Below are 27488 nucleotides of genomic sequence, written 5' to 3' on the forward strand. Positions count from 1 at the left end.
GACCAAAGTAGCTGCTTCAGTCTCCAAAAGGGAAGGCATACCGTTTTCCTTAGGCTGGAAATTGTATATAGCACCTTTGTGCATAGCACGTTGGCCAGAACTTAATCACATGGTTACATCAGGTTATGAGAAAGTCTGGGAAATATGCCTGTGTGTTTCAACTATTGTGGCAAAAGGGTACAGTGGTTATTTGGGGACAACTAACACAACAAATAGTCTGCTGTAGTTTGCCCCTCCAGCTACCAAAATAACCCAGTTCACTATTCTTCCCATACATGAAACACCCTTACCCCCATTCAAATGGAGAAGAACTCCAAATCTCATGAGAACGTTGTATCTAACTCAGTGTCTAGGATCTTTGGGTGATCCTTCTCTCTTTGTACAGGCTTCTCTATGAGGTCTAGACCATGCCTCTCATGGTCTGGTATCTAAAAACTAAAAGGCAAGTTAATTTGCATTCCCCACTCCGGTCCTCAGGCACACATCATTTTACATTGCTGGAGTAGGAACAGAATAACCACAATAAAAATTTCTTATAAAAATAGACAAGAAGCCAGGTGTGGTGGCTCACGCCTGTAATCCCAGCACTTTGGGAGACCCAAGCAGGTGGGTCACAAGGTCAGGAGTTTGAGACCAGCCTGGCCAACATGGTGAAACCCCATCTCTACTAAAAATACAAAAATTAGCTGAGTGTGGTGGCGGGTGCCTGTAATCCCAGTTACTTGGGAGGCTGAAGCAGGAGGATCACTTGAATGCAGGAAGCGGAGGTTGCAGTGAGCTGAGGTTGCGCCACTGCACCCCAGCCTGGATAATAGAACAAGACTTTGTCTCAAACAAAAAAAAAAGTAGTCAAGAATAGGAAACCGGAGGGGTCTTGGGTCTATAGCAGTGATAAAATCTTGCTAGGTGGAAATTGTGAGGACAGTTTAGGTGGTAGAATAAGTTCCTGGTTAGCCTATCTAGAAGTCTGATTCTGTTGTCTGGGAGAAACCCCCTTGCCCATTGTACTCCATGTGACCACTGGCTTTGCCTTCTGGTGGGTTTTCCTTGTTTGTTTTCTTTAAAGGCCACCACCAAAATAGATTTTGAAGACTATATTCTTCATCAGGGTCGTATAGCTTTTGCAGCCTGCTTCATCCAAGTTTAAAGATTCTTTAAAGGTAAACCAAGCAGTGCTTCAGAAAGAATTGGGGTCTATATATTTGCATATATATTTATATTTATATTTATTTTTATTTTTTAAATTTATTTTTATTTTTGAGTCTTGTTCTGTTGCCCAGGCTGGAGTGCAGTGGCACAATATCGGCTCACTGCAACCTCCACCTCCCAGGTTCAAGCGATTCTGCTGCCTCAGCCTCCTGAGTAGCTGGGATTGCAGGTGTACACCACCACGCCTGGCTAATTTTTGTATTTTTAGTAGAAAATGTTGGCCGGGCGCGGTGGCTCAAGCCTGTAATCCCAGCACTTTGGGAGGCCGAGGCGGGTGGATCACGAGGTCAAGAGATCGAGACCATCCTGGTCAACATGGTGAAACCCCGTCTCTACTAATACAAAAAATTAGCTGGGCACGGTGGCGCGTGCCTGTAATCCCAGCTACTCAGGAGGCTGAGGCGGGAGAATTGCCTGAACCCAGGAGGCGGAGGCTGCGGTGAGCCGAGATCGCGCCATTGCACTCCAGCCTGGGTATCAGGAGCGAAACTCCGTCTCAAAAAAAAAAAAAAAAAAAAAAAAAAAAAGAAAATGTTGTCCAGGCTGGTCTCGAACACCTGACCTCAGGTGATCTGCCTGCCTTGGCCTCCCAAATTACTGGGATTATAGGCCTCAGCCACCACACCTGGCCGCTATGTTGCTTTTCATCAGTGATTGCCAGTTGACTAGCTTTGGCCTGTATTTATATGTCCAAATACGACCTTGTTGAATGCAATAAGAAGCACTAACACAGACCAGTATCCTTAATTGTCTTAATCTTTTACTATAGAGCTATAGGTTCAGTGAGTATGAGTTTTACCTTTCAAGACATTAACATGACAATTTTTATCAAATATTTTACTAAGGCCTAACAGTGGTCACCACCTTTCTAATCTGTAATATTGGTGTTCTTACCTCCCTACCCTCTTACTAAGCTAGTGCCATATACTTTAGGTTTGTTATGGTAGCACCCCACTTTTAGTAACAAAATTTGTATATTCAAAACCTACTTGAAGGGAACAAAATTCACTCTAGCCAATTGATATACAAAGGTATTGTCACACAATGAGTGTAGAATCATTAGGAAAGTTGAAAAGATAGTCTCTAAGTTAGGTTTTCAGGAATGATTTTGAGAAGTATTCCCCAAACCAGATCACCAAAGATGCTCCTGGATATTCTGTCATGAAGCTAACAGCTGAATTGGAATCTATCATGAAAGCTGTCCTCTCTAGAACCATGCTGTCACTGCCAAGACTGGAAATCCTGTATGGAGAAACCAAGGGGATATTTAGCATCAGAAATAGCGGAATAGTAATGCTTCTGCCTTATGTACACTAAGTTTGGGCTCCCTAGAAGCTGACCTAGATGAATATATTTGTGCAAGTGACATTTAAAGCAGTGCTTATAGAGAAGACAAATAACAGAGTGGGAGAAGCAGGCCAGAGAAGAAGAGGAAGCCAAGGTAGAATGTGATCTCAGATAAAAGTACCACAGAGAATAGACTTCATCTTGATCCAGCAGGGAAACTCTTGGGTTGTTCCAGCTTGAGGCAGGGAGGCTGGGCTTTCAATATTTCCATACTGGACAGTCTTTGGTTACCAGTTACCCTGGCTCTGTCCAGGTGGGCAGAATGTTTTAAGTAGTTCAAATGCAGTCTTATGAAGAACTGCAGATGCCTACTGGTAAACCACATTGAAAATACACAGTCTAGGGGTGTGTAAATGATAAAAAGGATCTTAGGGATTCTGATGGAGTGTCACCATTGTCCACTAAAAGAGATGGTACTATAGTTCCCCCTTCCCCTAGCTTGTACCATTTATATTGACTCCTGTCTTGTATTAAATTTATTTTATTTTTGTCATAGAGTCTTCATACTGTTGCTTCCCAGTTCTGGGGAAGAATCTTACAAAAGGAGGCTTAGTGGGATTCAGTGTGTTGCTGCAGGTGGTCTTAGGGCTATAACCATATTGTCATCTCTTCCTATCATTAATTCCATGCATCCCCTACTAACACTTCTTCTCATCTTGATGGTTTGACTGAATGGCATGACCAAGATCTTCATCTGAGGGATTCGAACCTTTGGTTACCATGTGCTTGTCAGGCTGTGGTTGTTGTAATTGCCTATTATAATTACTTGAGAGATACGCTGCCACTGAGCATGAGAGCACTAAAAGGCACTCTAGTGAATCCTCTTTGTTCCAGTTATATTCCTCACTGCCCTCATTGTATAGCAGCAACCTTTCTTCCTTATAATAATCAGTCATTTACCCCTGCCAGTATGGCAACTCCTTTCCTTTCCTATGAATCTGCCCACATGAGGAGCTCAAAACAGCTAGGTAACAGCTGTAACTTCAGGTTTAATTGTTCTTTAACTAGCCTCCTTGATTTAAAAGTACCCCTCTCTGGGAACTAGGACCCACAAAATCTAATTTGGAGAGACAGAAAGCACAAATTCTCCAAGTGAGTTATTGAAAATAATGACAAGTGAGGCCACTTCTGCTTCTACTTCTTGGTGGCTGGACCTGTGTATTCTTTATAAATGTAATGATTTGTTGGTATCTTGAAGGCCACCCCATTCTCAATGATATTCTTTCCATACTGCACTTTTAAAGGGTATGTATTGCAGCAGCTTTGGGGTAATACTGTATGTGGTAGGAACTGTGGATCTTGTGATCATATGCCCTTGCTGTACCTCCTATTCTGCAAAGTGGAATCCTTGTTCTAAGATATTTATGTGAGTTTTCATGTTATTGAATGAGATAATCCTGTGAGCCCTTGGATAGTAATGCTGGTCAAGGCACTGTAGACAGTATAGGCAAATGCATGTAGTAGTCCCCCCCTTATCCATGATTTTACTTTCTATGGTTTCAATTACCCATGGTCAACCTTGGTCCAAAAATGTTAAATGGAAAATTTCAGAAATAAATAATTCATAAGTTTTGTTTTGTTTTTGAGATGGGGTCTTGCTCCAGCCCAGGCTAGAGTGCAGTGGTGCAGTCATAGCTTACTACAGCCTCCAACTCCTGGGCTCAAGCAGTCAAGCCTCAGCCTCCCAAACAGAACTATAGGCATGCGTCACCATACCTGGCTAGTCTTGGCTATTTTGATTTTTATAGGAATGGGGTCTTGCTATGTTGCCCAGGCTAGACTTGAACTCCTGCCCTCAAATAATCCTCCCATCCTGGCCTCCGAAAGTGCTGGGATTATAGGCGTAAACTACTGTACCTGGCCCTAATTCATCAATTTTAAATGGTATACTGTTTTAAGTAACACGATGAAATCTTGAGCTGTCCCATTCCATCCGGCCTGGGACACTAATCATTCCCTTGTTTAGTGTCTCCACACTATATATGCTATCCACCTGTTAGTCACTTAGTAGCCATCTTAGTTATCAGATCAGTTGTGACAGTATTGCCGTGTTTCTGTTAAGTAACCCATATATTAATAATTACCCAAAGCACAACAGTAGTGATCCTGGCAATTCAGATGTGCCGAAGAGAAACTATAAAATGCCTCCTTTAAGTGGAAAGGTAAAAGGTAAAAGCTCTCAACAAAGAAAGAAAAAAGATTTTTTTTTGAGATGGATTTTTGCTCTGTCTCCTAGGCTGGTGTCACCCAGAGGTTGTAGTGGCATGATCCTGGCTCATTACAACCTCTGCCTCCTGATATCAAGCAGTTCTGCCTCAGCCTCCTGGGTAGCTGGGATTACAGGCCCACACCACCACGCCTGGCTAATTTTTGTATTTTTAGTAGAAACGGGGTATCCAGGCTGGTTTCGAACTCCTGACCTCGTGATCTGCCCATGTTGGCCTCCCAAAGTGCTGGGATTATAGGCGTGAATCATTGTGCATGGTCACATTTTTTACTTTTTTGAGACAATCTTGCTGTCTTATCCAGGCTGGGGTGCAGTGACACAATCTTGGCTCACTGAAACCTCTGCCTCCCAGGGTCAGGTGATCCTTCCACCTCAGCCTCCCAAGGAGCTGGAACTACAGGCATATACCACCACCCCTGGCTAATTTTTGTATTTTTCATAGAGACAAGGGTCTCACCATGTTGCCCAGGCTGGTCTCAAACTCCTGAGCTCAAATGATCTGCCGGCCTCAGCCTCCCAAAGTGCTGGGATTACAGGTATGAGCCACCATGCCTGGCCAATAAAAAGAATCTTATGCTGAGGTTGCAAAAATCTGTGGTAAGAATGAATCTTCTATGCATGGAATTGTGAAGAAGGAAAAAATTTATGTTAGTTTTTGTGTTCTGCCTCAAACTCAAACCACCAAACTGCAGCCACAGTATAGGATAACTACTTAGTTAGAACGGAAAGGGCAGGCTGGGCACAGTGGCTCATACCTGTAATCTCAGCACTTGGGCCATGTGTCTACCACTGTTAACAGGCTACCCTGGGATTATTCACATAGCAGGGGCAGGGTTCCAAGAGAGTGAGTGGAAACCTGCAGGACACCTTTAGGCTTAGGGTCGGAACTCACACACTGTTAACTTGGGTCACATTGTTTTGGAAAAAGGAAATCACAGGACTAGCCCCATTAAGGGATGAAGAAATAGACTGTATTTATTGATGAGAGGCTTGAATATAGGGAGGGAAATAATTTGGGACATTTTTAAAACAACTTTATTAAGCTACAATTTACATGCTGTATAGTTGACCCATTTTAAGGGCATATAGTCCGGGCACGGTGGCTCACTCCTATAATGCCAGCACTTTGGGAGGCCGAGGTGGGTGGATCACGAGGTCAAGAGATTGAGACCATCCTGGTCAACAAGGTGAAACCCCGTCTCTACAAAAAATACAAAAATTAGCTGGACATGGTGATGCGCGCCTGTAGTCTCAGCTACTTGGGAGACTGAGGCAAGACAATAGCTTGAACCCAGGAGGCAGAGGTTGCGGTGAGCCGAGATCATGCCATTGCGCTCCAGTCTGGGTAACAACAGCGAAACTCCGTCTCAAAAAAAAAAAAAAAAAAAAGGGTATATAAGTCAGTGATTTTTAGTACAATTTTTGTTATGTTACATCATCATTATCTAGTTTCAGAACATTTCCATTACTCTAATAAGATCTATTGTGTCATCATTCTACCACATTTCTAAAATACTGAAGATACTGCCTGAGCCTTATCCTTCTCTACCTTATTTCATCCTAATTAACCACAGATGAAAATGTTAGCAATTATAACACTATAAGATGTCAGCAGTGGCCGGGTGCGGTGGCTCACGCCTGTAATCCCAGCACTTTGGGAGGCCAAGGCGGGTGGATCATGAGGTCAGGAGAGTGAGACCACCCTGGCCAACGTGGTAAAACCCCGTCTCTACTGAAATACAAAAAAATTAGTTAGGTGTGGTGGTGCACGCCTGTATTCCCAGCTACTCAGGAGACTGAGATATGGGAATCACTTGCACACGAGTGGCGGAGGTTGCAGTGAGCCTAGATCATGCCACTGCACTCCAGCCTGGCGACAGAGCAAGACTGTGTCTCAAAAAAACAAAAAAGACGTCAGAGTTATTACTATCAGCAACAGAATTTCTGTTGCCATTGCCAAACAAGAGTCCAATTCCAGAATCCTATCCCTAGAACGTGATTCCTAGTCCCATTTTTAGTACCAGTTGTTCATTATGTTCCCCAGAAGCAAGAGTCTGAAATGGAGATTAGTGTGCACGTGAATTATTAAGGATGTAATCCCAGAGAAGATAGTGAAGGGAGTAAGGAAAGCAAGATAGATAAGGGCAGGAAACAAGGCATGGATGTGATCCCAGAGAAGTCACACAAAGTCATGAAGGTTAGTCTTCATCCTGATCTTAGAGAAATCTATTATGGTGCTTCCACCATAAAGCTGTTTTAATCAAAATCAAGAGAGCTGGGCTTCTCTACTCTAGTGCCTGGCCTTATTTGTGACTCTGAGATTACAGGCAAAGTATCTCTAGTAACTTGAAGGCAGTCCTGTGAAGAGTCCTTGGTACTGGCTCTCAAAAACATACATAAGTTGGTTTGAAGGTATGGAAGAGAGAATACAAAAATTAGTCAAAGGGAATCTAGGTGGAGTGCACTTACATTGTCTGCCACCGGTTTAGTTCATGATGGTTCCCATGAATTAGCACTGTTAAAGCATGAACATTTATTTGAATGGACACTCTCTAATTGTATGGGTTGAAGTATTTGAAAAAAATACAGGGGAGAAATGGGCTTTTAGAAAAATTTTTAACTTTGTATTCATGATCTTAAAGTATTTTAATCAATATAAATTAAAATGCTGTTGCCACTTAGCAAATAGTATGTCTTTTTTTTTTTTTTTTTTTTTTTTTTTGAGACGCAGTCTCCCTCTGTCGCCCAGGCTGGAGTGCAGTGGTGCAATCTTGGCTCACTGCAACCTCCACCTCCTGGGTTCAAGCGATTCTCCTGCCTCAGCCTCCTGAGTGAGTAGCTGGGACTACAGGCGTGTGCCACCACGCCTGGCTAATTTGTTGTATTTTTAGTAGAGACAGGGTTTTACTGTGTTAGCCAGGCTGGTCTTAATCTCCTGACCTCAAGTGATCCTCCGACCTTGGCCTCCCAAAGTGCTGGGATTACAGACATGAGCCACTGCGCCTGACCGCAAATTTCTAATCATGTGGAATATATGATTTTGATTTAATTTTTTTTTTCTTTCTTTCTTTTTTTTTTTTTTGAGATAGAATCTTGTTCTGTTGCCCAGGGTGGAGTGCAGTGGCAAGATCTCGGCTTACTGCAACCTCTGCCTCCTGGGTTCAAGCGATTCTCGTGCCTCAGCCTCCTGAGTAGCTGGGATTACAGATGCATACCACCATGCCCAGCTAAGTTTTGCATTTTTTGTGGAGACGGGGTTTCACCATGTTGGTCAGGCTGGTCTCAAACTCCTGACCTGTGATCTGCCTGCCTCAGCTTCCCAAAGTGCTGGGATTACAGACGTGAGCCACCATGTCTGGCCTGTTTTTCTTTTAAGCATATAAACTACCAGGCTTGAACAGTTTCCTTTTTATTTTTATTTTTTTGAGACGAAGTCTCATTCTATTGCCTAAGCTGGAGTACAGTGGCATGATCTTGGCTCACTTGCAACCTCTGCCTCCTGGCTTCAAGCGATTCTCCTGCCTCAGCCTCGGGAGTCACTGGGACTATAGGTGTGCGCCACCATGCCCAGCTAATTTTTGTGTTTTTGGTAGAGACGGAGTTTCACTATGTTGGCCAGACTGGTCTCAAACTCCTGACCTTGTGATCCATTCGCCTCAGCCTTCCAAAGTGCTGGGATTACAGGTGTGAGTCCCTGCGCCCGGCCACATTTAGTTTACTTTTTAATTTATTCTTTTGGTATTGGTAGCTGAATTATTTTATCTGGTCTTGCTTTTGGCCAAGAATATGTAATAATCTAGCTGTCTCTGATTTGACTTTTATATAAAGAAAATACTCCTTTACTTTTGCTTAGTTATCAGAGTCATGGATTGGATTGGCTCTTGAGATGGTAATTAAAGATTATTTTTGTAATTCTCATTTGTTTAAGTCATTGATATTTTGAGACTTTAACAGTCTTGTAGCTTAATTTTCAAGCATATCAATGAATTTGGCACTTGAAATGTAAATGTTTTAATGAAAACTGTTTAAAATTAAGAACAATATCTTTATATACCTGTACTGTATTGATATAAAATTATTAACTATAGGAACAACAAGGCCATGACAGATCCCTCCAGAAAGTATTTAACCAGCAGTAGAGAAAAGCAGCTGAGTTTGAAACAGTCAGAAGAAAATAGGACATCAGGTAAGTGTTTCATCTTACAATAAAAAAGGTCATATTTATTATATATTATAAATTATATTTATCATATTTATTATATGATATATTTATTAGACTAGAAATAAAAACCTAACCCCAGACATACATCTCTACATTATTTAGGAATAGCATAATATGATATTAGTGTTTTTTTTTTTTTGAGATGGAGTCTCACTCTGTCACCCAGGGTGGAGTGCAATGGTGCGATGTCGGCTCACTGCAACCTCCGCCTCCCGGATTCAAGTGATTCTCCTGCCTCAGCCTGTCATGTAGCTGGGACTACAGGCATGAGCCACCATGCCTGACTAATTTTTGTATTTTTAGTAGAAATAAGGTTTTGCCATCTTGACCAGGCTGGTTTCAAAATCCTGACTGCAAGTGATCCACCCACCTGGGTCTCCTAAAGTGCTGGGATTATTGGTTTGAGCCACTGTGACTGCTCTAGTCTGGTATTAGTTATTGGGCACCAATTTGTACCCAGAACTTGGCTGAAATATTTTAAAGTATTAGATATACCGGGGAACTTGTATTCTGTTTATAAAGAACCCAGTCTTTACCTTCTTCTTCCCCTAATTGACTACCTAGAATTAAGTTATTTGATTGTCAAAGTACCGGCATCGTAGAATAAATTAGAGTAGTAAAGTGGTGGAAATTAAGGTGCATCAGTGTTAGTGCTTTTTAGCAGCTTCAGAAGATCTTGAAATTATTGTCCAAAGCAGTTATTTAAACTTAACCTTCTACCCTGTTTTTACAAAAAAAAAATTTTTGTCAGATGTTTCCCACACTTAACAGATCTGTTTGATTCTTTGAAATCCTTAAGAGAATCCAATATCTGGTATTAACTTGAGTATTATGTCAACTTTAACTTGAAGTAAGCTAAAATATAGCATGATTTTGATAAATTGATAGTTTGAGAATCCAGTTGATCAGAACTCTAGGAATGTTCTTCTTTTAGTAGTTTGGGATTGTAACATTGACTCTTACAGAAAGAAATATCACATGTAAGTCTTACCTCTGAAATAACATTTAGAAGCTATAAACTCCACTTACTGTCTCTCAGCTTTTATAATCAGCCTGTAGTTAGAAAACAGAAAACCTGAAATGTAATAAACCTTAACAATGCTGAATTTAAGGTACATCTTAAAAAATTTGATGTGGAAGAGAGAAGGAAGTGCGTGGCCAAATGGTAAGATTAATGGAACAAAATGTAAACGTTTAAAATATGTTAAAGTTAGAGAATTAATTGGTGGAAGAACTAAAGTAACACTACTAATAATTGGTTGGAGAGAAGAGAACATGTGTAGGGGTGATATTAATTTTCTACAATAAAGAGTCAACTGAAACTTTAAAACGAATAAATCAAGAAGTAGTAGAAATGTTATTAGCACTGTTGAGGAAATAAAAAAAAATTTTTTAAATAGTTAAAAATTAGAAGCACAACTTATATTGCTTTGTGGCAGGGGAGGATAGCTTCGCTATTATAGCTTCTTTCACAGTATTTGATCTTTTAACATGCATGTATACAGGCATACTTTGGAGATATTGCAGGTGTAGTTCCAGACCACATAAATAAAGCTAATAGCACAATAAAGGAAGGATGAATTTTTTTGGTTTCCCAGGGCATATAAAAGTTATGTTTACACTATACTGGAGTCTGTTGAGACGGAATCTGTTTCTGTTGCCCAGGCTGGAGTGCAATGGCTCCATCTCAGCTCACTGCAACTTCCACCTCTCAGGTTCAAGCGATTATCCTGCCTCAGCTTCCCAAGTAGCTGGGATTACAGGCACCCACCACCATGCCTGACTAATTTTTGTATTTTTAGTAGAGACAGGGTTTCACCATGCTGGCCAGGCTGGTCTCGAGCTCCTGACCTCAGGCGATCTGCCAACCTCAGTTTCCCAAAGTTCTGGGATTACAGGCTTAAGCCACCGCACCCAGCTTTTTTTTGAGACGGTCTCACTTTGTTGCCCTGGCTGGAGTTTAGTGGTGTGATCTTGGCTCACTGCATCCTTGACCTCGCAGGCTTAAGTGATCCTCCCACCTCAGCTTCCCAAGTAGCTGGGATTACAGGTGCATGCCACCATGCCTGGCTAATTTTTTGTATTTTTTGTAGAGACGTGGTTTTGCCATATCGCCTATGCTGGTCCCCAACTCCTGGGCTCAAGTGTTGGGTACCAGTCTTGGCCTCCCCAAGTACTAGAATTACAGACAGGAGCCACTGCACCTGGCAGTCTTAACTTTAAAATATTTTATTCCTAAAAAATGCTAACAATCATCTGAATCTTCAGCGAGTTGTAATCTTTTTGCTGGTGAAGGGTCTTATTTCCGTGTTGTTGGCTGCTAATTAGGGTGGTGGTGGTTGCTGAATGCTAGGGCAGCTGTGGCAATTTCTTAAGACAATTTGTCACATTGTCAATTGACTCTTCCTTTCATGAAAGATTTCTCTGTAGCATGTGATACTGCTTGATAGGATTTTGCCCACAGAACTTCTTTCAAAATTGACATCAATCTTTCCAGACACTGCCATTGCTTTCTCAACTAAATGTATGTAATATTCTAAATCCTATGTTGTCATTTCAACAGCATTCACGGTTTCTTTACCAGGAGTAGATTTCATCTCAAGAAACTACTTTATTTGCTCATCCATAGGAAGCAACTCTCCATCCATTAAAGTCTGATCATGAGATTGCAGCAATTCAGTCACATCTGTAGACTCCACTTCTAATTCTAATTCTCTTGATATTCCCACAACATTTGCAATTGACTGCATCTCCACTGATGTTTTGAACCCTCAAAGTTATCTGTGAAGGTTGGAATCAACTTCTAAACTCCTATTATGGTTTCTATTTTGACCTCTTCTCATGAATTATCAGTGTTCTTAATGACATCTAGAATGATAAATTCTTTCCAGAAGATTTTCAGTTCACTTTGCCTAGCTCCATCACAGGAATCACTGTCTGCTATATAGCCTTATGAAATGTATTTCTTAAATAGTAAGACTTGAAAATTGAAATGACTCCTTGATCCATGGGCTGTAGAATGGATGTTGTGTTAGTAGGCATGAAAACATTATCTATCTTTGTACTTCTCCATCAGAACTCTTGAGTTACTAGGTGCATTGTCAAGGAGCAGTAGTATTTTGAAAACAATCTTTTTTTCTGAGCAATGGGTATCAATAGTGGCTTAAAATATTGATTAAATCATGCTGTAAACAGATGTGTTGTCATCTAGGTTTCATTGTTCCATATCTAGAGCACAGGCAAGTAGATTTAGCATAATTCTTAAGGGCCCTAGGATTTTCAGTATAGTAAGCACGCATTGGCTTCAGCTTCAAGTCCTCAGCTGCATTAATCCCTAGCAAGAGAATCAGCCTGTCCTTTGAAACTTTAAAGCTAGGCATTGATTTCTCTCTAGCTCTGAAACTCTTAGATGGCACCTTCTTCCAATATAAGGCTGTTTCATCTACATTGAAGACCTGTTGTTTAATCTAGCCACCTTCATCAGTGATCTTGGCTAGATCTTCTCAGTAACTTGCTGCAGCATTAATAGCAGTACTTGCTACTTCACTTTGTACTTTAATGTTACGGAGATGGCTTCTTTACTTAAATCTCTTGAACCAGGGCCTACTAGCTTCACAGTTTTCTTCTGCCTCTCTCAGCCTTCATAGAATTGAGGAGAGTTAGACTTTTACCCTGGATTAAGCTTTGGCTTAAGAGAATGTTGTGGCTGGTTTGATCTTCCATATAGACCCCTAAAACTTTCTCCACATCAGCAGTAAGATTGTTTTGCTTTGTTATCATTCACGTGTTCACTTGAGTAGCACTTTTAATTTCTGTCAAGAGCTGTTTCTTTGCATTTATAAATTGGCTGTTTAATGCAAAAGGCCTAGCTTTCAGCCTGTCTCAGCTGTTGACATGTCTTCCTCACTGGGCTTAACTGTTGCTAGCTTTTTATTTAAAATGAGATGTGCAACTCTTTCTTTCACTTAAACATATAGAGGTCATTACAGGGTTATTAATTATCATAATTTCAATATTTTGCCTCAGGGAATAGGGAGGCCCAAGAAGAGAGACAGAGATGGGATAGTAATGACCAGTTGGTGGAGCAGTCAGATAAATTGAGTTTGACATCTTATATGGGTGGAGTTCGTGGTACCCCAAAACAATTATAGTAGTAACATCAAAGATCACTGATCACAGATCACTGTAACAGATATAATTAAAAAGTTTGAAACATTGAAAGAATTACCAAAATGTGACATAGACATGAAGTGAGCAAGCATATGCTGTTGGGAAAATTGACTTGCTTGGTGTAGGGTTGCCACAACCTTCAGTTTGTTTAAAAACAAAACAAAAACAAAAACACAATATCTGTGAGGCACAATAAAGCCAAGAGCAATAAAATGAGGTATTGCTGTATTTGATGAAAGGGAAAAAAAGAGTTAAATGTAATCAGAAGTAATGTATACTTTTTATTAGTAAATGAACTTGAATGGTTGATTTAGGAATTAAGTTATTCCTTTGTTCATTTGTTTTATAGGGCTTTTACCTTTGCAGTCATCATCCTTTTATGGTAGCAGAGCTGGATCCAAGGAATATTCTCCTGGTGGCACTAACTTAGACAGGTAATGCATTGGTTATATGACTTGTGAAAAACTTAGAAGCTCTCTTGTTTAAAATATTGAATGATGGGATAGGCTATGTATTATCCTCTTAAATGAATACAATAATTTAACAAAGTTGATAAGAATCATAGGATCCTGACATGTTAGTTAGAAAGTATTCTAGAAATGCGCTGAGCACAGTTGTTCACACCTGTAATCCCAGCACTTTGGGAGGCTGAGGTAGGAGGATCACTTGAGCCTGGGAGGTCGAGACTGCAGAGAGCCGTAATTGTGCCACTGTATTCCAGCTTGGATGACAGAACAAGACTCTGTCTGAAAAAAAAAAAGAGAGAGACAAGATTTCACTGTGTTGCCCAGGCTGGTCTCAAATTTCCTGACTTCAAACAGTCCTCCCACCTTGACCTCCCAAAGTGCTAGGGTTACAAGTGTTGAACCACCGCTCCTGGTCTCTACAGAAATTTTTTTTTTTGAGACCAAGTCTTGTCCTGTCACCCTGGCTAGAGTACAGTGGTGCTATCTCAGCTTACTGTGGCTTTGCCTCAGCCTCCCACATAGCTGGGATTACAGGTGCCTGTCACCACACCAAACTAATTTTTGTATTTTTTTGTAGAGACAGGGTTGCACCATGTTGACCAGGCTGGTCTTAAACTCATGACCTCAAGTGTTCTGCCTGTCTTGGCCTCCTAAAATGTTGGGATTACAGGTGTGAGCCATCGTGCTCAGCCTGGGCATCTTTTAAACCTGGCTCTGGGAAGTTTTGTAGTAATGCCATAGGTTGTGACTGGCAATGTTATCAGATTCTAGACCAATATATATTCTACCGTCCTATGTGATGAACATACTGAGATTTCTTCTCTTAGGCATTTTTATTTTCCTTTTGTTGCTGTTGTGTTATTTGTTAAGCTACCTTCCAAAAATTAAGATACTTCCCTTAAAAAAGTAAAAGCTGTATTACATCAGTGTCTTTTATTAATATATTGGAAAAGTCTAATTGGATATTTAATAGCTGATTTTATAGATAAGCTTTTTTTTTTTTTTTTTTTTTACATTTATTGGATATAAATAGATACCTGCTAAGCACTTGTTAGGAATGTGTGGTCATGCAATGCAGCACAGAGGGGGTGATGGTTTTAAATGTAAAAAGTGAGGGTAATGGCAAATGCCCAGCAATGATAGACTAGCTAAAGAAGATATGGCACATATACACCATGGAATGCTATGCAGCCGTAAAAAAGGATGAGTTCATGTCCTTTGCAGGGATATGGATGAAGCTGGAAACCATCATTCTCAGCAGACTAACACAGGAACAGAAAACCAAACACCTCACATTCTCACTCATAAATGGGAGTTGAACAATGAGAACACATGGACACAGGGAGGCGAGCATCACACACTGGGACCTGTCAGGGGGTGTGGGTCTAGAGGAGAGAGAGCATTAGGAGAACTACCTAATGTAGATGATGGGTTGATGGGTGCAGTAAACCACCATGGCATGTGAAAACCTATGTAACAAGCCTACATGTTCTGCACATGTATCTCTGAACTTAAAGTATAATTTTTTAAAAAGTGAAGGTATGTTAGTCTATAATCAAGATGCTATATAATGACCTATTAAGTCATATTTTGTTTCTTAATAGAATTTAATTCAAAGTGTTAAAAACATTTTGGTTATTTGTATAAAATGATTAAGGTAAAGAATTTGATATATTTAGATATATTCAGCCTTGAGTGGTATCTCTCAAGCACTTTATAGATTGCAATGGTAACTTAAGTTATTCAAATTTAAGAGAGAGGAATTTTGATGTATTTCTGCTTATTAGAAGAATCTTAAATCTAAGTTTTAAAAAAGTCTAAATGTGGTTTGCAAATGATTTACTACAATACAAATTTCTTCTCAAAATAATAGAATGCACATATTCTTTCCATATAGGAGTGATTGAGGAAAGAAATTTTTTTAGTGCAAAGCTGCACTGAAAGATAAGGTGAAAATTTCCAGATTGGTGAGAAAACTAATAGTGAGCAAAGGCTAAAGCCATAAGGAATATGGAGAACACAGATGAGAGCCAAGTGTCAACAGCTGGGACTTCAAAGCAGCATGAGATTGGGAACTACATGTAAAACTTAGAACTTGGGCCGGGCGCGGTGACTCACGCCTGTAATCCCAGCACTTTGGGAGGCCGAGGCAGTTGGATCACGAGGTCAAGAGATCGAGACCATCCTGGTCAACATGCTGAAACCCCGTCTCTACTAAAAAATGCAAAAAATTAGCTGGGCATGGTGGTGCGTGCCTGTAATCCCAGCTACTCAGGAGGCTGAGGCAGAAGAATTGCCTGAACCCAGGACGCTGAGGTTGCGGTGAGCCGAGATGGCGCCATTGCACTCCAGCCTGGGTAACAAGAGCGAAACTCTGTCTCAAAAAAAAAAAAAAAAATTTAGAACTTGTCTTCTCACATGAAGCTAGGTGTCCAGAACAGCTCTTTGTGCTAGTAAACCAGAGTGGAACACTTGTGTATAAGTGCTTGGTGTTGGAACCATAAATATGCTGCTTTCCTAGTAATCCCTGAGTAGAGCCCAGAGACATGGAAATGGGGCTAGCAATGATTAGCCTCTGGTTTACTGTTACCTGCATGGAGCCAGACGTAAGACCACTTCAAGTCCTATGCAGGGTGGATGGCCAGGCAGAAGTAACTAGTAAGTCCTTGTCAAGAAGTCCTGATCATGGAATATAGCAGGGAAAAGAGTGGTAAAAATAAATGAAATGAAGAGACTTACATTGGACTTCTTGGTGTACCCTACATGTCCTAGTAGTATTCTAGAAGAAAAGACTAAGGAAAATAAAGGCAAGGAAATTGTCAAAAAAGTAATAAATGAAAATGATGAAAGTCCTCACATTGAAAAGTCTCAAAAAATACCAGAGAACAAATACTTTTTTAAGTAGAGATGGGGTTTCACCATGTTAGGCAGGCTGATCTTGAACTCCTGACCTCGTGATCTGCCTGCCTTGGCCTCCCAAAGTGCTGGGATTACAGGAGTGAGCCACCGTGCCCAGCCTGAACAAATACTTTTTAAAAAAATCCACATTTTGTCAAAAGATAACAGATGGTGGCGAAGTTGTGGAGAAAAAGGAATTCTTATACACCTTTGGTAGGAGTGTAAATTAGTTCAACCATTGCGGAGGAGAGTGTGGCCATTCTTCAAAAACCTAAAGACAGAAATACCATTCAAACCAGCCTGGCTAATATGGTGAAATGCCATCTCTACTAAAAATTGAAAAAAATTAGCCGGGCATGGTGGTTGGTGCCTGTAATCTCAGCTACTCAGGAGGCTGAGGCAGGAGAATTGCTTGAACCTGGGAGGCGAAGGTTGCAGTGAGGCGAGATTGTGCCATTGCGCTCCAACCTGGGCGACAGAGTGAGACTCTGTCTCAAAAAAAAAAAAAAAAAAGGAAATACCATTCAACCCAGCAATCCCATTACTGCGTATACACCTAAAGGAATGTAAACCATTCTGTTACAAAGATACATCATGTGTGTGTTCATTGTAGCACTATTCACAATAGGAAAGACATGGAATCAGCCTAAATGCCCATCAATAATAGACTGGATAAAGAACATGTGGTACATATATACCATGGAATACTATGTAGCCATAAAAAAAGAACAAGATTATTTCCTTTGCAGGGACATGGATGGAGCTGGAGGCCATTATCCTTAACAAACCAGCACAGAAACAGAAAACCAAATACTGTATGTTCTCACTTATAAGTGGGAGCTGAATGATGACAACATATGGACATATAGAGGAGAATAACACACACTGGGACTTGTTGGAGGGTGGAGGGTGGGAGGAGGGAGAGGATTGGGGAAAATAACTAATGAGTACTAGGTTTAATACCTGAGTGATGAAATAATCTGTACAACAAACCCCCATGCCACAAGTTTACCTATGTAACAAAACTGTACGTGTACCCCTGAATTTAAAACTTAGAAAAAAATTTATAAAATTTTGGAAGCTACCAGAAAGAAAATACATCCTCTGTAAAAGAGGAGAAATGAAATTGACATTAACAGTATTGAAATAGGAAGCAGATAGTTAGATATTATGAACAGAGTGACAGTATCAAAAAATTCTGTACCTCTCTAAATTATATTTCAAGAATATAGACAATTCAATATTTATTTATTTTTTGAGACAGAGTCTTACCCTGTCACCTAACCTGGAGTATAGTGGCATAATCATGGATCACTCCAGCCTCAAATTCTAGGCTCAGGTGATCCTCCTGTCCACAGCCTCCCAAGTAGCTGGGACTACAGGTGTGTGCCATCATATCTGGCTATTTTTTTGGTATTTTTTTGTAGACATGGAGTCTCACCATGTTGCCCAGGCTAGTCTCAAACTCCTGGGCTTAAGCAGTCCACCTACCTCAACCTCCCAAAGTGCCAGGATTATAGTTATGAGCCACTGCACCTGACCAAGAATGTTATTTTTTAGATGTGCAAAGACAGATAGAATTCATTCAGCAGAAGAAAACTGAACAAGGAAGGAGTGGTAAGAAAAATCAGTGAACAAAAACAATTTTAAAGCATATTTTAAAATCTAAGTATTTTTAAACTTTATCTTTTAGCTAGTAAGTGCATGTGGTAGAAAATTCAAATGACATAGGGTGTATAGATTAAAGAAGACATAAATCTTTTCTTTCCTAACTCCTAGTTTTAATTTTCCCTTTTTAGACGTAACAACTGTTATTAATAACATCCTTCTGTCTGGGTGTGGTGGTTCACGCCTGTTATCCCAGCACTTTGGGAGGCTCAACTTGTACTATTTATAGGAGCTACAAAATCAGTGAGATAGATAGAAATAAATCTAATAAAAAATATATTTTTTTAAATGAAGAAAAGGATTAGTGAGGGACATAAAGGAAGACCTAAGTAAACGAAGCTAAAGGATTTAATTTTAAAAATTTAAGGTAGTTCCAGTTGAAGTCTCATAAAGTACTTTTTATGGAACACTCCTCCTCCCCACAAAAATAGAATCTAAACTTTTTTTTTTTTTTTTTTTAAGGTGGAGTTTCCCTCTGTCACCTAGGCTGGAGTACAGTGGCACAATCCTAGTTCATTGCAGACTCTAACTCCTGGGCTCAGGCAATCCTCCTGCCTCAGCCTGCCAAATAACTGGGACTACAAGTGTGTGTCACCGTGCTTGACTAATTTTAAAAAACAAAAACAAGAGATGGGGTCTCTCTCTGTTAGCCAGGCTGATCTCAAACTCCTTGCTTCAGGCAATCCTCCCTCCTTGGCCTCCCAAAGTCCTGGGCTTACAGGCATCAGCCAGTGTGCTCAGACTTAAATTCTGTTTCTTATGAGTAAGCTTATTAAGAATAGCCAAAATGGTTTTGAAGAAGTCTTAAGAAGATGGCTTGAATGGCCTGATATTAAGACTTAATGTTGGTGGGGTATGGTGACTCATGCCTGTAAATCCTAGCACTTTTGGGAGGCTGAGGCAGGAAGATGGCTTGAGCCCAGGAGTTCGAGACCAGCCCTGGCAACATGGTGAGACCCTGTCTCTACAAAAAAATAATAATAATTAGCCACGTGTGGTAGCATGCACTTGTAGTCCCAGCTACTCAGGAGGCTAAGGTAGGAGAATCGCTTGAGCCCAGGAGGTCGAGGGTGCAGTAAGCCATAATCATGCCACTGCACTCCAGCCTGGGCAACAGAGCAACACCTTGTCTCAAAAATAGAAAAGACAATATTAAGTGATGGTGATTATTACAGGGGCTGCATTAGTATTAATCACTAATCCCTAGAAAAAAAATAAAGACCTGGAAACAATCTTGGGCATATATGGGGACTACTCGGATTATGGTACAGATGAAATTAAAAATTAGTCTAGGATCCAGGCTTCTTAGGTATGGGAAAAAATTAACAAATATTGCAGCCTGCACTGGTACACCGGCGAGAAAAAAAAAAAAAAAAACAAATATTGCAGCCATAAAAAAGAATAAGTTCATGTCCTTTGCAGGTACATGGCTGAAGCTAGAAGCCATCACTCAGCAAACTAACACAGGAACAGAAAACCAAACACTGCATATTTTCACTCATAAGTGGGAATTGAACAATGAGAACACATGGACACAGGGAGGGGAACATCACACACCAGGGCCTGTTGGGGTGCGGGGGGCAAGGGAGGTAGACTATCAGGACAAATACCTAATGCATACAGGGCTTAAAACCTAGATGACGGGTCGATAGGTGCAGCAAACCACCATGGCACATGTATACTTATGTAACAAACCTGCACATTCTGCACAGTATCCCAGAATTTGAGGTAAAAAAATTTTTTTTAATTTACAATCTCTAGATCTAAATTAAGGAATGCACGGGTTAGTGGAATAAATTAAATGACACTACAGGGCTGGGTGCAGTGGCTCATGCCTGTAATCCCAGTGCTTTGGGAAGCCAAGGCGGGTGGATCACGAGGTCAAGAGATCGAGACCATCCTGGTCAACATGGTGAAACCCCATCTCTACTAAAAATACAAAAAATTAGCTGGGCATGGTGGCGTGTGCCTGTAATCCCAGCTACTCAGGAGGCTGAGGCAGGAGAATTGCCTGAACCGAGGAGGCGGAGGTTGCGGTGAGCCGAGATCGCGCCATTGCACTCCAGCCTGGGTAACAAGATCGAAACTCCATCTCAAAAAAAAAAAAAAAAAAAATGACACTACAAATTCAGCAGTTGGACAAAATCTGAAAGTAGCCTACTGTATTAGTTTGTTCTTGCCTTGCAATAAGGAAATATGTGAGACTGGGTAATTTATAAAGAAACGAGATTGGCCAGGAACAGTGGCTCATGCCTATAATCCCAGCACTTTGGGAGGCTGAGGCAGGTGGATTACATGAGGTCAGGAGTTTGAGAACAGCTTGACCAACATGATGAAACCCTGTTTCTACTAAAAATACAAAAATTAGCCAGGTATGATGGCACATGCCTGTAATCCCAGCTACTCAGGAGGCTGAGGTAGGAGAATCGCTTGGACCCAGGAGGTAGAGGTTGCAGTGAGCTAGGTTGTACACTACATTCCAGCCTGGGCGACAGAGTGAGACTTCATCTCAAAAAAAAAAACAAAAAATTAATGCAGGAGTTTTAAGGTCATTGAAAAACTGAGAGGAGAGTGAGGAAGTACCAAACCAAGAAGGGAGGAGGAAATCCAGAGTTCCCAGGCACGTTGGCTGAACCAGAAGAGACTGTTGAAAGACCAAGCAGTGCTTTTGACAACACTCATGAGTCTAGGACAGTAGAGTCTAGGATCTACCAACGGAGGGAGCCTAGTACATTACTCCACATGTTTCAATGTGTACTGAAGGGTTGCCCCTAGAAATAAGGGTGAACTAGAAGTAAGCTAGACTTTCTGTGAATTTTATTCTTCTGTGTGGCCCAGTTACTGCAAGCACCTAAATTCAATTCAGTTGATTATAAGTGGCTAGTATCCTAGATGATTGACAAAATAAATGTACCCAAATGAAAATTTTCTTTGGGGTAAGACATTTTCCTGTACTTCAACATATTTCTAAAATTCTACGATGTAAATTTTTTTACATTAGTATTACAATGGAAGTATATCAGATATTATGATATCTTAAGTTGCTGCCAGGAGGCAGTTGTAACAGAGTTGGCATTACCTGCACATGAGCAGACTTGGTTGCCATTTGTGGTATTACTGAAAAACTGCATTTTTTAGTCAGACCATTTAAAACGACCACTTAAGAAAAGGAAGCAAAGCACTATCTAGAAATGTAGCATCAAAGGAAAGTAAAAAGAAATGCAGCATCACCACATTGTTGGGATTAATTGGAGGAAAAAAAGAAAGAAAAAAGAAATACAGTATCACCTTTGTTTTTAGTAGCACAGGCAGCAGCACTGTTTGGAAAAACTAAAAATCTATGACCCTGAGTGGGAAAAATGATTCAGAAGATTCAGATTCTGAATGTGAGTTATCAGAAATACCTTAACCAATTTTATCTTATATTTTCCTTTACGCATAAGAGCAACATGATAAAAATGTATATCTAGTTACATAAAAAGCTTCAAATAAGAAGTAAAAGTTCTAAGCTATAGAAATCGTTATATACTTTGATTGGCATTGTTTTTCTTTCTTAGTAGTACCTGAAATAAATGGTATGTCTTATAATTGGTTGTATCTTAGATTTGACTAGATACTATTCAGTGTCTAGACGTGCAGGAAGACTAGTCAATGTGAATAATTAGTAGAAGAAATAGTTTAGATCAGCAGTGGACCACAGGACTCCACATATTTTGGAATTAATGAATCAGTGATTATAAAAGAACAATATGTAACACATCAAAAGAAATAAAGGAAATTTCTGCAGAAAACCTAAAACTATGAAGTTATCACAGAATTGGAAAAAGTCAAAAAGAAAATCTAGAAATGAAAAATATAAAAACTCAGATTCTTTTTGGATGGTGTTTTCAGCACATAAAACAATTGAGATCAGCCTGGGCAACATGGTTAAATCCCATCTCTACAAAAAATAAAAAAGTAGCCAAGCGTGATGGCATGCACTTCAGTAAGCTGAAATAAAATAATTACCAACCTAGAATTTTATTTGCTGTGGAAATATCCTATAGTTTTGAAGTAAAAGTGAAATAGACACTATCATACAAAACAAAATAATAACAAAGTTCACCCACAAATATGTACTAAAGGAAAGCTAAAGAATAGTTTTTGGGCAGATGGAAAAATAACTCAGATGAAAGGTTGGAGTTTCAGGAAGGATGAAGAGCAACAAAAAATAGTTAATATGCTGTCTAACTTGATAAATGCTGTGTATCTCGATAAACTCATACAAAACTAGTAATATCTTGTTGGGTTTAAATGACAACAATAACATATAAACCAGAAGGGAAGAAGGAAGACACAGAATAAATGAATGGAGTTAAATTGTTCCTAGTTTCTTTTATTGTCCAGGAAAAGGTAAAAGAATCAGCTAACATTAGACTTCAATATATCAAAAATTCATGAGTACACAAATAATGTACTCTAGTTTGTAATTTGTTTTTCATGAGGGTGTAGCGTTAGCAATCTTGAAACCACCTCATATGTATACTTGTATTAAACAAGTAAACATTGTAGATATTGAGATCCAGGCTTGCAACATCAGAGAAAGAAAGAAATAAGGAAAGGAAGAAAGCTGGGATGAACTCTTAGTATTCAATTGGAATCAGAGTTATCAATGTGAACTCAAGGTTTTATATTTGTATATACATGTATAGATTGATTTAGAATTAACATATGCATTTGTATGTCTTAAGTTACATACATACATACATACATTTCCTAGCTCAGTCCACTAGTGGGGGCCTTGACGCAATCGCACCGAAGTAACAGAACCCCTAGGGCCAACCCTGATTTTTTATCTTTTTATTTTACTTTAAGTTCTGGGATACATGTGCAGAATACGCAGGTTTGTTGCCTAGGCATTACATGTGCCATAGTGGTTTGCTGCCCTATCAACCCATCATCTAGGTTTTAATCCTTGCATGCATTAGGAATTCATCCTAATGCTCTCTCTCTCCCCTTGGTCCCCACCCCCTGACAGGCCCCGGCATGTGATATTCCCCTCCCTGTGTCCATGTGTTCTCATTGTTCAACTCCCACTTATGAGTGAGAACATGCAGTATTTGGTTTTCTGTTCCTGTTAGTTTGCTGAAAATGATGGTTTCCAGCTTCATCCATGTCCCTGCAAAGGACATGGACTCATTCTTTTTATGACTGCATAGTATTTCATGGTGTATATGTGCCACATTTTCTTTATCCCATCTGTGATTGATGGGCATTTGTGTTGGTTCCGAGTCTTTACTATTGTAAATAGTGCTACAGTAAACATATGTGTGCATGTGTCTTTATAGTGGAATGATTTATAATCCTTTGGGTATATACCCAGTAATGGGATTGCTGGGTCAAGTGGTATTTTTGGTTCTAGATCTTTGAGGAATCGCCATACCATCTTCCACAATGGTTGAACTAATTTATACTCCCACCAACAGTGTAAAAGTGTTCATATATCTCCACATCCTCACCAGCATCTGTTGTTAGTCCTGAGTTTTTAATGATCACCATTCTAACTGGCATGAAATGGTATCTCATTCTGGTTTTGATTTGTATTTCTTTAATGCCCAGTGATGATGAGCTTTTTTTCACATGCTTGTTGGCTGCATAAATGTCTTCATTTGAGAAGTGTCTGTTCATATTCTTCACCCACTTTTGGATGGGATTTTTTGGTTTTTCTTGTAAATTTAAGTTCCCTGTAGACTGTGCATATTAGACCTTTGTCAGATGGATAGATTGCAAAAATTTTCTCCCATTTTGTAGGTTGCCTGTTCACTCTGATGATAGTTTCTTTTGCTGTGCAGAAGCTCTTTAGTTTAATTAGATCCTATTTGTCAATTTTGGCTTTTGTTGCAATTGCTTTTGGTATTTTAGTCATGAACATGAGTCTTTGCCCATGCCTTTATGTCCAGAATGGTATCGTTTAGATTTCTTCTGTGGTTTTTATGGTTTTAGGTTTTATGTTTAAGTCTTTAATCCATCTTGAGTTAATTTTTGTATAATGTGTAAGGAAGGGGTCCAGTTTCTGTTTTCTGCATATGGCTAGCAGTTTTCCCAGCACCATTTATTAAATAGGGAATCCTTTCCCCATTGCTTGTTTTTGTCAGGTTTTTGGAAGATCAGATGGTTGTAGATGTGTGATGTTATTTCTGAGGCTTCTGTTCTGTTCCATTGGTCTATATATCTGTTTTGATAACCAGTACCATGCTATTTTGGTTACTGTAGCCTTGTAGTACAGTTCGAAGTCAGGTAGCGTGATGCCTCCAGCTTTGTTCTTTTTGCTTAGGATTGTCTTGGCTATACAGGTTCTTTTTTGGTTCCATATGAAATTTAAAGTAGTTTTTTTCTAATTGTGTGAAGAAAGTCAATGGTAGCTTGCAGACCCTGATTTATTATTATTATTATTATTATTATTTTATTTATTTTTTTTTTTTGAGACGGAGTCTCGCTCTTGTTACCCAGGCTGGAGTGCAATGGCGCGATCTCGGCTCACCGCAACCTCCACCTCCTGGGTTCAGGCAATTCTCCTGCCTCAGCCTCCTGAGTAGCTGGGATTACAGGTACGCGCCACCGTGCCCAGCTAATTTTTTTGTATTAGTAGAGACGGGGTTTCACAATGTTGACCAGGATGGTCTCGATCTCTCGACCTCGTGATCCACCCGCCTCGGCCTCCCAAAGTGCTGGGATTACAGGCTTGAGCCACCGCGCCCGGCCTATTATTATTATTTTTTAAGATGGAGTCTCACTCTGTTGGTAGGCTGGAGTGCAGTGGCATGATCTCGGCTCACTGCAACCTCTGCTTCCCAGGTTCAAGTGATTCCCCTGCCTTAGCCTCCTGAGTAGCTGGGACTACAGGCGTGTACCACCATGCCCAGCTAATTTTCGTATTTTTTTTCTTTAGTAGAGACGAGGTTTCACCTTGTTGGCCAGGATGTTCTCGATCTCCTGACCTCATGATCCATCACCTTGACCTCCCAAAGTGCTGAGATTACAGGTGTGCGCCACTGTACTCGGCCCCCTGATTTTTAAATGCCATTAATCAGTACAAGAAAGCAGAGCTCTTTGAACTAATAGTTGATTCCAGGACTAGGACAGAAAAAATGCAAGATCAGTCTATAACATCTGATTATACTAAGTGCCAGAAAGTAAAGATATGCACAAAAAATTATGAGGAAATGTCCAAAGGACACAGGAGCCAACCTGAAGGAGTTACCAGTGGCCCATACTAGAACAATTATAATAACAAAATGATAATATTGGATTAAACCTATAGGAAAAAAATAAATATCCATGAGTTGATACTGAAATGAATGAATGATGTATAGAGACTGACCAGCTCTCCCTAACAGAATTCCAGTTAAGAATCTCGGAGGATTGTAGGAATAAAGTATTACTTTAATCAAATATTGCAGTAGTTATTATAGGCAAAAATCTATCATTGGATGCTAAAATTAGTGGACAAAAATTTGTTTAGAAACAGGGTATTTGCATAGTCTCAAAGTATTTCCCCATAATATATTTTTTAATTACAAAAGGAAAAATAGTGACTTCACTGTATAGAAACCCAGAAGATATCTTAACCAAGAAATCAAGATTACCATCACCAGTAATAAGACATTGTCATTATAGACTCTATGATATGATGCACTGAGGAGGTAACAATGTCACTTAGCTGTTACTGTCTGCAAATGCATAACCTCAGTCCAATCATGAAAAAACATCAGACAAACCCAGATGAAGGAAATAAAATACCTGACCATTACTCTTCAAAATTGTCAAAACCATTTAAAAAAGAAGAAATTGAGGATTGTGAGAATAAAGAAACATGACAACGACTTGCACTGTGGGATCCTGGGCCAGTAAAAGGACTTTAGTGAAAACACTGGTGAAATTTGAAGAATATGTACAGGTTACTAGTTATTAGTATCATATCATTGTTCATTTCCTGGTTTTGGTCATTGTACTGTGGTTATATAAGATTCTGATACTAGAAGTAGCTGGGTGAAAGCCGTTCTGTACTATTTTGCAACTTTTTTATAAATCTAAAACTATTTCAGATGAGGTGCAGTGACTCACGCCTGTAATCCCAGCACTTTGGGATGCTGAGGCGGGTGGATAGCTTGAGCTCCGGAGTTCAATGATCAGCCTGGGCAACATGGTAAAACCTCGTCTCTACCAAAAATACAGTAATAAAAAAAAAAATTAGCAGGGCATAGTGGTGCACATTTGTGGTCCCAGCTGCTTAAGAGGCTGAGGTGGGAGGATCTCTTGAGCCTGGGAGGTGGAGGTTGCAGTGAGCCATGATCGCGCCACTGCACTCCAGCCTGGGCAACAGAATGAAACCCTGTCTCAAAAAATAAAATAAAGTAAAACAAAAAAAGACTATTTCAAAAGAGAAAATACGTGGTTAAACAAATCATGGTATATTCATACAGTGGAATGCTACCTAGCAATAGAAAGGATGAACTGTTTATACATGTAGCAGAGTGGGTGAATCTCAGAATAATTAGGCTGAGTGAAAGACCTCATAAGAAAGTGCATTTTATATGATTCCATTTATGTGATATTTTAGAAAATGTAATCTATAGTGACAGAAAACAGATCAATAGTTGCCTGGTCATTAGGGACAAGGTCACAGGCAGAGAATAGTGGGAGGGAGGGATATAAATGGGCACTAGGATACCTTTGGGGGTAATAGATATGTTCACTATCTTAATTCTATTGATGATTTCATGAGTGTATATATGTCAGAACTTAATATTACACACTTTAAATGTGTGCATTTTATTGTATGTCAACTATCTTCAGTAAAGCTGTTTTTATTTCTAATGTATAATTAATTTTTAGGGCATCCATTAAATGTCCAGACTGGGCATGATTGGCTCATGCCTGTAATCCTAGCACTTGGGGAGGGGGCAGGTGAGAGAATCACTTGAATCCAGAAGTTTGAGACCAGCCTGGTCAACATAGCGGGACCCATCTCTACAAAAAAAATAGAAAAATTAGCCAGACGTGGTGGTGCTTGCCTATAGTTCCAGTTATTTGGGAATTTTAGATGAGAGGAATGCTTGAGCCCTGGAGTTAAGCGCTACAGTGAGCTGACTGTGCCATTGCATTCTAGCCAGGTGACAGAATGATACCGTCTGTAAAAACAAAAACAAAAAAACTAAAAGCCTTTATTATTTTCAGACTAACAGAGGGTAGACGATGAAATAAATAGTCAAAGATTCTAAGTGAAGGCATAAAGGAGAGA

General features: G+C 39.9%; 1 protein-coding gene across 6 annotated transcripts in view; it reads left to right on the plus strand.

The window, feature by feature from the left end:
* Positions 1-27488, plus strand: part of USP37 (ubiquitin specific peptidase 37) — a 105223-nt gene that overhangs the window by 18348 nt on the left and 59387 nt on the right. For all 6 annotated transcript variants that reach the window (XM_064372990.1, XM_064372994.1, XM_064372991.1 and 3 more), the window contains exons 8-9: positions 8872-8969; positions 13525-13609. In XM_064372990.1, coding sequence (XP_064229060.1) covers positions 8872-8969; positions 13525-13609 — 183 coding nt within the window. The remainder of the gene's footprint in view (positions 1-8871; positions 8970-13524; positions 13610-27488) is intronic.

Source organism: Aotus nancymaae, unplaced genomic scaffold, assembly GCF_030222135.1.
Source record: "Aotus nancymaae isolate 86718 unplaced genomic scaffold, 86718_ANA_hifiasm-v0.15.2.pri h1tg000008l, whole genome shotgun sequence".
NCBI classification, from domain to species: domain Eukaryota; kingdom Metazoa; phylum Chordata; class Mammalia; order Primates; family Aotidae; genus Aotus; species Aotus nancymaae.